This window comes from Vanessa cardui, chromosome 7 (assembly GCF_905220365.1).
Source record: "Vanessa cardui chromosome 7, ilVanCard2.1, whole genome shotgun sequence".
NCBI classification, from domain to species: domain Eukaryota; kingdom Metazoa; phylum Arthropoda; class Insecta; order Lepidoptera; family Nymphalidae; genus Vanessa; species Vanessa cardui.
The window spans coordinates 9708559-9726406 of NC_061129.1; the positions used below are offsets into that span (position 1 = coordinate 9708559).

At 34.8% G+C, this 17848-nt stretch overlaps 1 protein-coding gene across 1 annotated transcript in view; it reads right to left on the bottom strand.

Moving 5' to 3' along the window:
- Positions 1–17848, bottom strand: part of LOC124531011 (E3 ubiquitin-protein ligase MIB1) — a 159983-nt gene that overhangs the window by 138292 nt on the left and 3843 nt on the right. Inside the window, exons 8-10 of the mRNA XM_047105399.1 lie at positions 13657–13801; positions 13237–13418; positions 11849–12118 (exon numbers count right to left, since the gene is read on the bottom strand). Coding sequence (XP_046961355.1) covers positions 11849–12118; positions 13237–13418; positions 13657–13801 — 597 coding nt within the window. The remainder of the gene's footprint in view (positions 1–11848; positions 12119–13236; positions 13419–13656; positions 13802–17848) is intronic.

Sequence of the window (17848 nt, forward strand, 5' to 3'; positions counted from 1 at the left end):
TAGATGTCGATAAATGTTCTTTAAAGATATCATTTTATTTTTATGTAACAGTATCAACGACAATTTGGCTTAACAAAAAAGTACAAGAACTAAAGAAGTTTACAACAAATTGAAGAAAGTATTGTGCACTAAGCAAAGCAACTACAATAGAAACACTAATGGCTAAACTGCGGATTTCCAGTTGGACTCGGTCGGGTCGTGGGATTAACGAAAATTAGATTTCAATAAGACGCTTGAGTCGTGGCAAGGAACAAATCTAAAACGGAACGATGTAATGCGGAGACGGTCACGCTCCTCCCTTTTAATGCAATGTCAGCAGTCCGCAGTCGCAGTCAGCTTTGGCCGGGACGACGTGTATGATCGATATTTGTAATGATAATGTCTGCAATGAATTCTGCTGGACTGATACTGAATTTAATTCTTATAATATTTATTATAACATTTTTCTTTACTTAATCTGGCATTGTCGTTGATCGTAATTAAATTATTACTACAGATCACATTACATTACTTTACTACTTCTATCATTAATTTGCAATAAAACAATTAAAACTAGAAGATATTTTGGCAAGTTTTTCTTTTATTACGATAGGATGCATGAGTCGAAAATTGCAACTGAATTTTAAACCGGCACCCAAACTATTAAGCTGTAATTTTGCGCACACTTTAGGTGCTTCGTCCAATACAATTACCTATGTGTCGTTTTAGTACACTGATTAAATGAAAACTCGTTTATGAAATTAAAAAATATCCGGTGACATTCTAAGAATTCCTTTTTTTACTTTTAAACGTACTAGTAGTTATTATGTCTTATATAGAAATATAGATCGAAAGTAAAACGATGAATATGTATACATACATATTTTAATAACTACAACAACAACAGCCTGTAAATTCCCACTGCTGGGCTAAGGGCCTCCTCTCCCTTTGAGGAGAAGGTTTTGGAATATATTCCACCACGCTGTTCCAATGCGAGTTGGTGGAATACACATGTGGCAGAATTTCTATGAAATTTGTCACATGCAGGTTTCCTCACGATGTTTTCCTTCACCGCTGAGCACGAGATGAATTATAAAGACAAATTAAGCACATGAATCAGCGGTGCTTGCCTGGGTTTGAACCCGTAATCATCGGTTAAGATGAACGCGTTCTAACAACTGGGCCATCTCGACTCTTTCATAACTAATATTAAGCCTATCTTTTAGAGCAGTGTTGTTGAACATTGTTGAATATTAAATAGGGATTTTAAAAAAATCTAGCGACCCCCGGAGGTGACTTATCAAAAGAAAGGAGAGCTATAATTTAAAAGTTTAAATTATCATTATGAGTTTAGTGTGTGGCAATAAAAAAAAACTATCAATATATATTCTTTCCAACTGAAATACATATAAATTGTTAAAAAATAAACCGGCTCAGAATTCTCACTGGAATTGTTTTTTTATCTTAGTTGGGACCTACAAGCACTTGCCTTTTTCTTTTGGCCGCGAACCCCGAGTAAGGCATTGCGAACCCCTAGGGGCCCATGACCCACAGGTTGAAAAAAAATGTATTAGAGTATTGCCGGAATTCGCCACAAAGAGAATAACTGTTCCTTTCAAATAGCTTGTCACAATATCCTTTTGAAATTAACAATGTTGTTATTATATTACGCTAATCGAAACCGAAGAAAAACAAACTTTTTTTTTTCAATAAATATGACTGAAAATTTTATTCTATTAAGACTTTTATTAAATAGAATTCTTCGCATACCATATTTCGATGGTTCTGAATAGCTTTATTCCACCGAAGAAATCACAACGTGAGATGTAAACTCCAGAAGAAAAATTCAAACATAAAAGAGTACGTTAAATGTTTACGTGTTCCATATGGTAATAAATATTTATTTTAAAACATTTGTACTACATAATAATTCCGTAAATCAAGCAAAGACAAAATCTTTATACTTGGATTTTCGTCTTAATTCTTCATTTCATCTCCCAACATGCGAAAAATCTTACCAAAAATTTTAACATCGCTCAGTGCTACGTTACAGGAAGGCAGAAATCATAATAAAACCGTACATGTAATTTTATTGTATAAATGAATAATACTGTAGCTTTTCTCTTTATTTAGGAGTTTCGCGGAAACACTGCTACGTGCTTTATCACTTTATACTGAAGTAACTTAGTAATTCATATTAACTTTTCAATGTATTCCACCGAGTAATTTTGCTTTCGCAATTATTTTTTTTTTCTTTTATTCTAATCTCATATAATTGAGTAATACGATAATGTATAATTAAAGTCAGCACCCCTAAATATCTGTCTACAAACGTGACATTAATACTAATAGAGGTAACAAAAGGAATATAAAACAGGTGACGAAAAGTTCAATGGAGGTATGAAATATTTGTCTGTTCTGAAGACAAGCAAATCAATTGGTCTTTAAATTTTTTTAAATGTTAAAAAAGAGTAACTACTGAGTTTCTTGCCGGTTCTTCTCGGTAGAATCTACTTTCCGAACCGGTGGTAGCTTCACTTAATTGTAAAATGACGATTCAAAAGTGCTTATAAAAGCCTACTTGAATAAAGTTTATTTTGATTTTGATTTTGATTTTGAATAAAGACTCATTCATCCGTTTGTCACAGACTGTCATATCGACAATATCATACTATTTACTAATTAATTTTCTCACTTCCTTTGGAGGTGATAAAAAAGAAAGTTATTTTCAATGATTAAACATACCAATATTTTACCAAAATGATTAATACTTTATTTAAAAAAAAAATATTATACCAAGCTTTTTGATATATAAAAGTATACAATACAGATATTGATCATAAATTTTAAGGAACATTGGTTATATGTTATGAAATATTTTTATAGCCTATCATGAATAACATTTTTTTAAGCACAGAAAACAAAACTGTCTAATTGAGCATTTTATAAATGAAAGAACAATTACTTTACGTTCCGTAGTTATTAATTCAAGTCTTTCCTTTTGTTTAATATATTTTTAACTATCAAATTTAATCTCTTTTTTATTGACTACACAAGAAGGCAGTTGAATTTAGTCTTAAATTTGAATATAGTAGAGAGTTATTTGTACAAAAACACAGTTTGCAAAATAATGCCCAAGCAGACTGTAATACAAAAATGTAAACTAATAAAGAATTGAATCAAATAAATGGTCGCAGACTAAAAATAAATTACTCCTCAATTCGGCTATTTCATTTCAAATCGAAAGAGAATGTCTACATAGATTCTCCTAGGCACCGCGGAAAAAGAATACAAATAAGCACGTAAACGAAAATGGAATGCTTCCCTGAATCCAATGGGCATTCGAAGAATTTCAATATAAGAAAACTACATAAAAAATGTTATTACATTTTTAATTAGAATTACCCAAACTCCCTGTAGATAGTTGCAATCTACAAATCAATATGTTAAGATTCGTATTTTTAACTATTGAAACTTAAAGAAAGTTAACAAAGTTACAGTATAGAAACATTTACGATTTCTATTCATACATTTTGTCGATAACAAATCCATCATTATTCTGTATAACAAGCTCGAATTATTTATTCATTACATACCCGTACGCCGCGCACGTTCCCAATAGATAACTCGCATAATTCGCACAGGGATGCTGCGCAACCGGGCTATACAATAGCAGATTATCAAACAAAATGACGTAAATAGTCCTCGAATAGTAGAAACTAGACGCGGGTTAAGGGTCCGCAGGATGTCCGGCTCGCGACTAGAATACCAGATGAGCCATTTAAACTGGGCCTTGGTTAACCGACCAGCCAACAGTTTTCTTAAGTAAGCTATACAAACCCCAATTTCATATAACATGTATCCATTTTACGACAACTGTGATCCAAGAGATTTTAATCATATTAAAATGTCTTAAAGGAACTATTCTCTAGTGGAATTTTTAACTATCATGTTCTATTTTTATGGTGCACTACAAAATTCAAAGCAATTTTAAATTGTCGGAGAAAAGTGGCTATCGAGGAAACGTACGTTTTGTTGCTTTCAAAGGATCGCTAAAAGAAACTTAGACTACGTACCGTTCTTGTAAAATGGAGCTTCTTAGACACGTTTTACTTCGATATCTTGAAATTTCTTTGTTGATCATTAGGTTTGTTTGATACTTGTACAAAATTCTACACATATTTTTAATACTTGTTTCTATAATTATGAAAAATTTTCGTTAAACTTTTACCTATATTATTATATATTATTATAATGTATAATTTGAAATAAGTTTCTTTCCAGAAGACTACTCTCATAAATACAAAACAGGGGGACAAAGCGAGGCAGTAGTGTGCTGATGTGACAATTCAATTATCTATGAGCGACGGAATCCGATTGTCTCAAAACAAAGGCCCTGCTAATAGTAGCACGCGACGGATAAACAGTACGACACCGAGTTTGTGTTCAAAAAATAAAGGCGCGACGACGCCCGAATAAATGAGAACGGCGATAAACAGGAGGATTCGTTCTGAGCGGAGGGTCGATATCGAAATACATTATTCCCCGATCCGAGTGTTCCGATTCAAATTGAAAGAGCACCTCCAACATGAGATTTCTCAGGCGGCGAGTGGGCGCAGAATATAAATCGGCAAATAACCAGAAATGGAAAGGCTGTGAATTTACGCTCGTGGTAACCTATCTCACTGTTTTATAATACACTCGATGCAATAGATTTATAGTTTTAGTGATCTCCTAGTATTCATGTACAGATAGTTTGTTGTGTCGGACTATTGAGCATTTACATATTTTACATATATTTTATCTTATAATGATTGTTTGGTGTCGACCCAAAGAATAATTATAAGACCTTCTATACTTTTAATATTGCTAAATATATCCTAATATATTGCTGTCTTTATCTAAGAAACGAAATGAAAGCATTATTAAATTTTTATGTAAGCTCCTAAGCGAGTAGCATAAATCTTTCATTAATAAGGAAAGCTGTTTCCTGATCACAGAGCTCCCGAACATAAACTGAATACTTCTACTTATGCAGCAGAAAGGACATACGCCACCCCTCATCCTGTATTCTGCCCAATTCGCAACACGCCCAGCCGATATTTACGTAACAAACGTCTTTGCTGACTCCTGACATACTGTGTCGTTCCCCTATGTTATAACAATGATAAACTATCTTCAATATTTACTTTACTCATATTTGTAAATCTACCGTGCGTTATACGAAAATACATCTTAGTTTCGAGAATATTCTCCTAACTTAACTTCGATAACAACTCACATCACGCAAACTCTTCGAGTACATTTATCATAAACTTTAATGTGCATACGTCTGGAGAATTATTTGAAACAATAAAATATCGCGAAGTGATTTTCACTATGGCAATGTTCTTGAGAAATGATTTTATATATTCTTAATTTAAAATATTAATCAACTTCTAACATATAAAAAAAGGATGCTGCTGGAAATGGACGACTTAAACATCGTGGGACGATGGACGACTTAAGCATCGATTAACATGTAAATTGGCTCATACTTGTTTTTTTTATCACATAGTCTTTTTATTTTAGAGTTTGTACTTTATTGTAACGCGCCATTAGATGGCGCTGTAGCATATCAACTTGGATGCTATTCAAATACCAATCATTACAAAAATAAATTGTTAAATATTTATCCCAATTTTTCCACATATTTTTGCCTTTTGCACCTTATGATTGATATTAAAATTTATTACAATTTTAATTGTTTGAGATAAATTGATTGTCATAGAAGCTATTTAGTAATTATAAAAAGAGGTGTCTAGATGGTGAATGCCGGTGGAAGCAGCAGTGAGCGATCAAACGGGAGACCGGAATGCAACGGCACTCTAACTTTATTAAGGACGAGAAGCCAGCGCTGTCACTGAATCAAGGTGACGCGCCTTCACAATGCCCTATTCAGATTTAAATAGCTTTACGCCCAATTGCGCTTCAATATGGCGCAAGCTCTCAGATAGTTATTTCATTAAACAAAGATTTCAGAGATAAGTTCACTGCAAGGAAGGGAAAGTGCCTTAGGCGTTTAATTTTGTTGAAAATTTGAGAATAAAGCTTCGGAGATGAGCCAAAAATTAGTTTAAAGAAACTTCATTATGAGATCAATTAGGAACGATAAGTCACTGAAAGTTGAAATTAAGTTTTATTAACACAGATAAGGTGGATTCTTAATTAAAATGATTTATGTAACAAAGTGTACGAGACCCCATGCGACAAAGAAGTAGCATATGGGTTGCTATGAAAACAGTGGTAAGCGACAAGTTGGAAGGGAGGGGCCTGGGTCGACGTAAAGTTTGGCAATTACGGCGACCGCATGTCTGAGAGCGTCGTCTACACTCATTACAGACTGAAACTCTACTTGTCTATATTAAAAGTACAAATGACAATAAGACTACACGAAGCGATACAATAAAACTTTATTCTTATATTATTCAAGTACAAAAATAATTACATCAACGTACTGAATGACTTAATTTTATGGACTCTGTTTTAAATTGAATTTACGAATAATAAAAGCAAGAGATCGATTCATTATTTCTATTTCATTTTATCAAATGGAAACTAAAAATAACAGATGAACACCATATAAACTTCGCTAGACTATTCGACGTGAATGAAATAGACGTGCTTCTATAGAAAACGAGGTGAGCGGAACCAACTAAACGAGTAAATAATTTCAGGAATATTGCGAGCGAAACGAATTCCGTAATAATCCGCCCGACTCGAACGCATAAATTGCATGCTTCGGTCAAAAACATATTTTTGGCGAAAAAAGAAACGGTTGTTATTTTTAGAAAAATTTTAACTACATAAAGCGTCGACCTGTCATTTTGCCTTATTTTATTTCTGGTTTTATTCATTAAAGTTGATATAAATTATGTATAATGGCATTCGAGATGTAGAAAACATATACTCTTTTTTCAATCTCCAATAAAACATAAAATAAGGCTTATTACACAATAAAAACTATATAGAAAACAAAAAGTGTGGAATTAGCATTCGTTGATTTTAAAACAAGATAATATATAACTTTATTAAATTGATTAACACACCTAAGTAAACTTCATCGTATAGTTGTTTAGTTAACCTCTCACTTATCATATAATTTACCACCAACAAACAAACACACAGTATTGCGTGAGTAAGTGTGGGTAACTCAGTGTAAAGTCACATGGGACGTATTTTAGTTCTCAAGGTTAAGGCGTTGGTGATGCAAGAGATGGTACGAAAAGCTTACGTTATAACTAAAATTTTACAGTATATTAAAAGAACGTCCCCCCCCCCCGTCATCCCTACCGCTGCCGTATGCGTAAAAAGGAAAGCTAGACTGGCAACGTAACACGTTACGTAACGAAGACACTTCAAAAACTTAATATCGGTAAAAAGAACAATCGTTATTCTAGTTTCTTGCTGGTTCTTCGTTAGAATCTATGATACGTACCAGCGGTAGCTCACCCTCTGTAATCTGATACGAAGTAGTTTCAAAACTTATATCTCACTCGAACAAATAACATTCAAATTTTGATAAATTTACTTAATTTAGTATATAATAAGTTTCTTAGTACATCGTGAAACTCGAAATGTAAGTTAAACCTTGGGATTCAGTCGTTACAACTAAACCAGATAATAATCGTTAACCCTTGAATGTAAAATTGTATTCTGATCTTATGGGTTACTGGTTTAATCCGGTACTAGTTAATCCCGGTTACCGTATTAGGGTAGAATTTTGTATATACATACATATATCAATACTGTTCTAGATATTACAAACTATTTTGTTAAAGGGTTTGTAACCCTTCCCAGGCATCTATAAAATACTGCTACTAATTTTATAGTTATAAAGACACTTTGATAAGTTTAGTATTTACGAATAGTTTTAATACAAAAATGTTAAAAAAATATTATACCAACACCTTCACAAACTTATGTGTGAGAGAGACCGAATTGTATCATGGATCACAAAAATGTATTGTGTAACTATTGAAAACGTCGCAGTCATTTATTTTAAAGTCGATTAATTTTGTGTACCAGAATAAAGAATTAATTTCTTATAAAGAACACAGACTTGTTATTGAAACAGCGATCACGAAATGACGATTTTAATTAAAATATATTTATAAGTAAGTTCCATACAAATATTACTCAAAACACGTACGGTATGGCAGAGTTCTATCCAATTTAATTTGAATACTTAATTAAAACCAAGAACAATGATCGCAAGAGACATGTGGTTAACGTAAAAGTGAATACGTCTTTAGGGAAGATTTCATAGAATTAAGTTATAAAGCATATTATTAAATAAGACAATTCAAATAAAGATTTAATTTAGAGCATGTGACAGCAATATATTTCATATATTTTATTTATTAACGTTCCTGGTTACACACGCGATCAACTTTACTACTCCACGCACTAGCTTTACACGTATTTGATTTAGTCCTTACAAAATCTATATTATTAATATTATAAATGTGAAAGTATCTCTATCTGTATGTCTGTCTGTCGCTCTTTCACAATCAAACCAATGAATTGAATTTCAAGAAATTTGGTATGAAGCGAACATGAATTCCAAGAAAGGCATAGGCTACTTTTTTTGTCTAACCCATGACACCAATGCCGTAAAACGCGAGTGAAGGCCTACTAGCTTATCCATAAAGGGTTTTCTTATTGCTAAAAATATTTCTGAACTCGTGCATGTACATCCTGAGTTTAGCGCTTTTAAATTATCAAAAATAAAAATCTTCGTCTTCATATAATGCGGGTAGTATATGAATGTTTTTATATATTGCTCCAAAAATGATATAGGAATACTGACTGAAACACGTACTGTTAACAAAAATATAATAGTTGGAATGTGGTTATGAATTTTGTGAGCATATAAAATTTGTTGCTGAGTTTTAATCTAGGGTAATGGATAGTATTTGCCAGTAATAAATTTATTATTAATCTGTATCATTGGATTACTGAATTTTAAAACAATTTAACATTTTAGATATGTGTTTTGTTTTTCATATAAAAAAATAGAATTATTATTTTTAAATACGTATTTAAATCTATGCGATAATATAAACGTAATAGAATAGTGGAGTCACGAGAACTTTTGGAAAAATATTTTTATTAGTGTTGCTGTCTATTAGCAATGTAAATGTAACTCTTGTCCATCTGACGTTCTTTCACAACCAGACCGCTGTGCCATTTGATGAAATTTGGTACGAAACAAACTTGATTTCTCCCAGAGAGGATATAGGTTAATTTTTTTTTGCCGCACACGTGACAATCAACACAAAAAAAACGCTAGCGAAGGCGAGGGCGTCTACTAGTAATCAAATAATCCCTTATAACAATTCCAAATGGATACAAAATAAAATTAATACTTTCTGTATTAATTAATAAAATTAGTACATAATTAAGCAAGCATGTTAATATTACAAAGTAGAAGATTTTTTTATTGTTTTCCGTGATTTACGTAAAAACACTAATCCCAGTGACAAATTACCCACCATCGGTCATATTTGCAAAGTGGACGTAGGCCATAGCGCGTCGTATATCATGCTTATATACGAGATGTAACTGATTATGCTACCGATGTCGGAGAGAATATCATCGATCCGAGCGCGTTATTGGCAAACATTGGCAAACACCGACAACTACAAACAGATACAAACTTTGTACGTAGGTTTTATTGACCTTAAAATTCCTACCGAAAGAACTTAAGTTGGAAATATTTGCACTACAGTATTATAACGTATTTATATGTATATAACAGGCAAATAAAATAGTTCAGTGACTGAAGTGAGTTTTCATCTGTTTTTTGTTAACCGCTTTTATGTTGTAATTTTTGATGGAAAGTAAAACAAAAATTGGGATCGAATACGTTTTTTTTTTATTTGTGCTGTATTTACACTTTTTATTTAATGATAAATTCAATTATTTTTCCACTGCTGAACCTCTTTTCTCTTTTGAGGAAAAAATGTAGAGCTTATCCCAACAGCATTTCATTTAATGATGAAATGATGATGATGATGATTTCATTTAAAAAAGACACAAACAGGTTTCCTCACGACAATGGCCATAACTCCAAAGCACGAGATGAATTACAAAAACACAAATTAAACGTTGCTTGCCTATCTTTGAGCCCTGGATCGGCTTATTAAGAATTAATACTTTGTGACAAATAAACTGAAATGTAAATAACTCGATAAAGGCATAACGTTCTACGTTCAATGCTTATTTATTCTATCAATTTAAAAATGTTACAGTGACTTATGTATAAACATATACTGTCAAGTTAGCGTATACCTGTTATTGCTTTGGCAGCGTTCGCTTGGAAGAGGGTCGGGCGAGCAATTTTCATGACATAATAAGCTACATCTCAAAGCTAACGCAAGAAATAATCGTACTCTTTGTACGTTATTTTCTGGCCTATGCTCGTTCTAAAACTATAACGATGGATTTTCGAGTGAACGAGATTCAAAGAAAACTTAAGGTAAGTTTTCTATATATAACATAAGTATGACATAAATAGATCATAAACATTGTTTGTCCTTAAAATTTTTAGTAAAACATAATAAAATGTTTTAGTAACAGTGTAGTAATTTGTATCAGTTTGTATTTGGTGAATATATTCATAAAACTAAGTATAAATTAAATATGTGTTATTATTATTTAAAATAAGTAGGATTTCTGACAAATATTAGGCAATTTGTCAGTTAGGCTACCTGATAGTAATAAATCGCTACTTGTTACTGTTTTAACATTATATTATACAAATATTGGATCAAACAGATATAATTATTATTAATAAGATTCTGAAATGGAAATTTCATATAATCATTTTTAAAATAAATGATTTATTGGATTAACAATTAACTCTCATTATAATAATATTGTTTTATATTTTAAGTATAAACCTTGACTCGAAATACAATTCACTATTGATACCGCTGTATTGCACTAGTTACCAGTAGTATATATATATATATATATATATATATATATATATATATATATATATATACATTTAAGAAGTAACTTTTCTTGGTCTGGATTAAAATAAATAAAGTGGACCAGTTATGAAAAACGACGCGTCATTATTCATCATAATAATTGTCGGTTACGACTGTTTTAACTCGAATAGATCATTTTCGTAGCACACCTCGTGCTTTTCGTAGAAGTGGTGCTACGAACCCTTAAACGTATAAAAGACGTAATCGAAAGTCCTATGTATTTAATAAGACGTTCATACATGCTAAAATCTTTGTATTTGAAAGTACATATTCTGGAGAAAAGGATCATCACTAGATGATAATGTCAACATTCTCCCCGCCCATACATGTGACGTCGAGACAAGACCACTTCGACGACCTCCATGGGCGAGTGGTATGTACACCGGTTTTCATGGGTACGCCACTCTGAGGTCCCGGGTTCGATTCCCGGCCGAGTCGATGTAGATTACCATTAGTTTTCTATGTTGTCTTAGGTCTGGATGTTTGTGGTACCGTCGTTACTTCTGATTTTCCATAACACAAGTGCTTCAGCTACTTACATTGGGATCAGAGTAATGTATGTGATGTTGTCTCATATTTATTTATTTTATTTATTATTTTACATATTCTGGAGAAAAGGATCACTAGAAGATAATGTCAACATTTTCCCCTGCCATAAAAATGACTTGGAGACTAATAAGAAGTTCATCTATGGTGAAATCTCTGGGTTTGAAAGTACATATTCTGGAGAAAAGGATCACCATACTCTCTACATTGTCAACATACTCCCCGCCCATGTACATGACGTCGAGACAAGACCACTTCGTTTGGGGTAAAGATGAACTAACCTGAAGGCTGGGATGCACGCCGAGTTGGAGGAGCGTGCGCACTACGGCCAGGTGGCCCTTGTTGACCGCGATGTGCAGCGGCGTCTGGCGGCGGCGGTTCCGCGCGTTGAGGTCTGCGCCGGCGCTGGCGAGTACCCTCAGCGCGGCGGACTCGTCCCCGAAGGCGGCGTGGTGCGCCGCGCGGTCGCCGTCGCGGTCTTCCGCGTCCGCCTCCGCGCCCGCCTCCACCAGCGCGCGGACCGCTTCCACGTGCCCATTCTGTGCCGCCGCCTACATCAACCGATACTATATACCCTAATAATAATAGTATTGCTTACCGATAATATGATAATTTTAAAGAATACAATATTGTAATGCAGTTTTTTTCAAAATCCAAACAGACACTCAACAAGACAGATTTTCCTGTAGTGTCTATATTAGCTGATAGGAATCTAACTCAAGCAGATCGCCTCCGCGCCCGCCTCTACCAGCGCGCCGACCGCTTCCACGTGCCCATTCTGTGCCGCCGCCTACATCAACCGATACTATATACCCTAATAATAATAGTCTTGCTTACCGATAATATGATAATTTTAAAAAATCCAATATTGTAATGCAATTTTTTTCAAAATCCAAACAGACACTCAACAAGACAGATTTTCCTGTAGTGTCTATATAAGGTGATAGAACTCAAGCAGATCTAGAATCTAACTCAGAAAGATCAGAGGTTAGAAAGGGGAGTTCGATATGCTTCTCGAAAGGCAATAGTGTAACATTTGCTTCCTATTTCCGAGCTGTTGCTGAAATTCCAGGACCCAAAGCTTAAGGCATAAAGAAAAAATTTAAAGGTCGCATAAACTTACCACTAGAACGACGAGGTAGTGGGTTCATATGTAATAACTAGCAATAACTTATCTACAAACACATCAAATTTATTTTACTCCCCCGGTGCTCTAACTTACAATCAGATCTGATAAGAATTTATAAATTACGTAGTCACAAAGGGAACCCTTTTAGATTAACTACTATACTCATTTCTACATTAGTAATTTGTCTTAATTCAGTTCCTGTAACAACTTTTGGAAAAAAGTATAATATATTTTATGGACCATGTCCTTTGGACTATATCTATACACAGTATAACCCCTTCCCCACGTTAAGGCGCTGTTTAATAAAAATGTAATATATATATTACTGACAGTTGTTGTCTTAAATTTTTGCGATTACACATTGAAATAAAACTAGCTATAACGGATTTGATGTTATTTTTAACATCCCGACGTTTCGAGCACTTTACAGCGTTCGTGGTCACGGTTAGACCACATCGGGATGTTAAAAATAATTAATATACGCGATTCAAATCCGTTATAGCTAGTTTTATTACTGACAGTTGGCTCGTGATGGCTTACCTGCAGCGCAGTGTGCCCGCCGTAGACGCCGTTGACGTCGGCCTGCGCGCCGTCCGTCCGCGCGAGGATGTCGGCACAGCGCGCCGCGTCGCCGTTCGCGGCCGCCTTCACAAGCTCCTCGTTCGCATCTCCCGTCACGTGAGTTTCAAATAACTTTTTCAATAGCACTGACAGACGATCTCCTTTAACGGGTGAATTTTATCAATACTACTAATATTTCAATTGCTAAAAAAACTGTACCAATACATAGACAATATTTCACATTTGAATGATGCTATAATATTATTAACTTGATATAATCTGTTCTGAGCGAATAACCCTATAAATAAATCAAGTCATGTCAAAATGTCTAAATGACCTCGAAAAATGAGATAGTTTCAAAAGTACCATCGATATAAGTCGAGGCAAAATTCAATATACCTGATGAATTCCCTGGAATGCTGCCATCGAACGACGCCACTTTATTGACCGCATTCGGATTGTAAGTCCATGAAGTGTTGCAGACTTCCACTTTGAGATCGTTATCGTGATATATTTGCTGCACGCGACCAATTTTGCCGAGCGTCTACAACAAAAGTAACTAGTTTATCATCATAGTAGTGCCATCGCTTAAACGCTTGACACGTGACAGTTCTGATAAAACAAAAATTGATACATTGGTACACTTTTTAACGTTTTAAAGTACTAATAGTTGTGTTTCAATTATAAGTTGTATTTGTGCTAGGGCCCTGTAACTTGAAATATAGTAAATGTCATTTAGCGTCGTTAGCATCAAAGTCGGACCCTCTGCCCCAACTAAGGGAGTTAGAATCCTATGTAAATAGAATCGTTATATCTACCAGTCCTGTGACTTAGAGGTTTACATATTGTCTGCAATCAATTAAGAATAACCTTTATCATTTTTTTTTAACTCTAACATAATATAATTAAATTGCATGAAAATAAAATATTATTGTACATACCAAAAAATATATAGAAATAAAAATGTCATACCATAAAAAGTTGAAACCGTTCGTTCAAAAATATACAACAAAAGGGGTGTTTATACTTGCGGCAGGTCAAACAATGTTATGGGCCTGAGATGGCCCAGAGGTTAGAACGCGTGCATCTTAACCGATGATTGCGGGTTCAAACCCAGGCAAGCACCACTGATTCATGTGCTTAATTTTTCTTTATAATTCATCTCGTGCTCAGCGGTAAAGGAAAACATCGTGAGGAAACCTGCATGTGACAAATTTCATAGAAATTCTGCCACATGTGTATTCCACCAACCCGCATTGGAACAGCGTAGTGGAATATGTTCCAAACCTTCTCCTCAAAGGGAGAGGAGGCGTGTAGCCCAGCAGTGGGAATTTACAGGCTGTTGTTGTTGTTGTTGCTGTATGGGGCTTTCTCATAGTGCGGTGTTTAAATTGACCATCAATAAGAAAGTGTAATGCTTCTTCATATAAAGTTATTTGAGTTTGAGTGCGAGTTATTGCAAATTTTGCCCTTGACGCAGGTAGTTACCGGGCACGGATGCTTCGGTAAGTACCTGCACGGAATAGCGTGGCGGGAGGTATCATCCTCCTGCCACGAGTGTGGTGCGCCAGTAGACACGCGGTCCGCGTGGGGGCCCCAGAGGCACTCCTTGGCGGCGTCTATGGGCGGAGACCTCTCGCTATCGAGCATCGTAGCCGTAGAAGAACGGGGAGGAGGAAGAGGCGCTACGCGCACCTTCTCCTCCCGCCCCAATAGGCATCGCAGGGACCAGGGGGGTCTCAGTACCCTGGGAACCCCCCCTAGGTATCGGAGGCCCGCATAGGCGGGCCGACCGTCAGTGCGTCACGGTAGCATGCGTAAGCGATCCCGTGCCGCCCGCCGAAAGACGGTGAGGGTACCGCTGGTTTTTTAGTGGGTAAACCAGATGGACCTGGGCGCACTAGGCTTTCAGGAAAACGGGGAGTCCCACACACCCTCCCACTTTCCATCACGTGGGGGAAGCGCGTAAAGCGTTTTTCCAGCGTAAAAAAAAAGATCAAACAATGTTCCACAAATTTAGAGAGTGCGTTTATAAGTTTTACCTTCGCATTGTACGGCTGAATTAATTAAGTTCCTTAATTAATTCAGCCGTATAATATAGCCGTTAATTTTCTTTGAAACATCACAGGACAGACTTGTTATCTAGAAATTTCAAATTATATTTTATTTAGTATATTTAATTTATGAAATAATTTCAATAGCGGAAACGAGTTTATCGACGCTTCCGCGGTGGACCCCGCGTGTTTTAGTTCGAAAAGGTTGCATTCCATTGCGATCACGGGCGGGTTCTAACTATATTGAACTTCAGTCAGGAACTGTACGTCCATAATCAGCAGGTATCATTATGTACCTGCTGATTACGGATTACCTCTGGTATACAAAAACATGAAATTGAAATTACTTTTTAAAAGATTTTAATAATAAAAAAAAATTAAGTGAAGCTTCTTTAAAATCGCATTGAGTTAAAAGTCGAATAAACGAAAATGCCTCACGAAACAGAGACAAAAAGCTTTTAAGTTGCAGAAACACGATTTTTTTTTAATTAGTATCATTATTATACGAGCAAGAACTGCAAATTATATTATTCAAACAACGAAATTTTGTATAGAGTATAACATTGTCTCTCCACTCAAAAATATAAACTAATTTTTCACGAAATTTCACATTCCAGATGATATTCCACTGACAAAGCCTCAGATATTATGTGTTGATTGTTGAAGTTGATGGGGCGTGTCTATACAAACAAAAAGATGTTCCCTGTTTCCATAGACACGCCCCCTTAGATACGCTCACAGCAAAACTTAGGTTTCAGATCCAGTTATCTTCGGGAGGGTCGCACTACATAATGTCCATTGCATTGAAAAGCTTTTCCTCATAATCTTGAATGCCTGAATTAGAATCTTTCGGTGCGCTGTCTCTTCGGTGATGGTGTACTCCTTACCGATTTTATTATGATGACATACAATCTAACCGCGCGTAACATATAGTGCATAAATACGAAGCAAACACAGATGCACTCTCAGACGGAGGACCAACAACTTAACATGCTTTCTGAGGCTCAGGAGTGTCGACACAAAAATGTATAAATTGAAGTAGCTCCATAGCACAGCAATTACACATTATTTTTGCAACTATTTGAGCAACAACATTTGGTATACATCTGTGCACTCACGAAGGCGCGCGCTTTGAGGTTAAATTATCGCGATGTATAATTATACGTGAGCTGACTAATGTACAGACAGCAAAACCTACATATGGTTGTTGATCTGTTTGACGCATGCTGATAATTTAAAATGGCGCACGCCTTCGTAAATGAACAGATCTATACCGATGAAATGAGACATATCGGTCGACTCTACAATTTAAACTTGACATCTACGCGTTTGCACGTATATTGAAATGGTTCTCAGCAAATAGATAGACCATGGCTCTAATTTCGTTTAGAATAGGACTTAGTTTATTTATAATTTTGAACAGTAGAGTACTCTGACAGTCATATCCGGTTTTTATTTTAGTTAATTCTGCAAAGACAGTCAATTGTCTTAATCATAAGAACATATATAAACTTCAAGAAAAAACATTTCGTTCAAATGATATTTACAAATATAACTTTCCCTTGTCATATAACTTTGTTATATTATATGAGGATGAAATTCGCTGATTAAAGAAATAATAATGAAAATGACATTTACCTACCTATAGGAAAGAAAATATTAAATAATAGAATGTAGACACCAATTAAATTAGATAAATTAATATAATAAGTGACAAATACGAAAAAGCATTTCCTCTGAATATTCAATATCTTCCTGCAACTTTTTGTCTTTTTGAGAATCTTTTCTTAAACGATTCTTTGATAGATTATACATTCTATAAATAAGGTAATATAAATAATCCTTTTCAAATTTAATCAAAATTCAACTTTCAACAAAATATTTACGTGACTTGTAATGAGAGATATTCAAATATGTATATATTCTTGGAATACACGAGATTGTTTAAATAAACACAACGCAATTACAATTCATCGCAGATGTTCTCTGAGATGAATCTACGATTCCATTTATTTCTGGATTAAGTGGTGCCTGGAGTAATATACCCAAATGAAGCGCAGGCATATAGGATAACATCTTAATTCCAAAGGTCTATTGTAGTAATGGCTATGTGAGGATTGATGAAAATACTGGCACTAATATCATAACAGTAGTCAGCATAAGCCGGCCCATTTGCCAGCATAAGGGCCAATATAATTAAAAAAAAGTAAACAACAACAACTTCGAGCTAGTCACGAAATATAGTTTAGTGGAAGTTATTGTCACAATGAAAGCAACTTTAATGTTGTCTTAAATTTTCGCGATTATTACACATTTAAATAAAACTAGTTATATCGGATTTTAATCGCGTATATTAATTATTTTGGACATGGAGAAATCTTTGTTCTTCTAATAGACATATGCCACCTTAGTCTACCCGTGACCACGAACGTTGTAAAGTGCTCGAAACGTCGGGATGTCCAAAATAATTAATATACGCGATTCAAATCCGATATAACTAGTTTTATTTGAAAGCAACTTTTTCATAGACAGAGCAT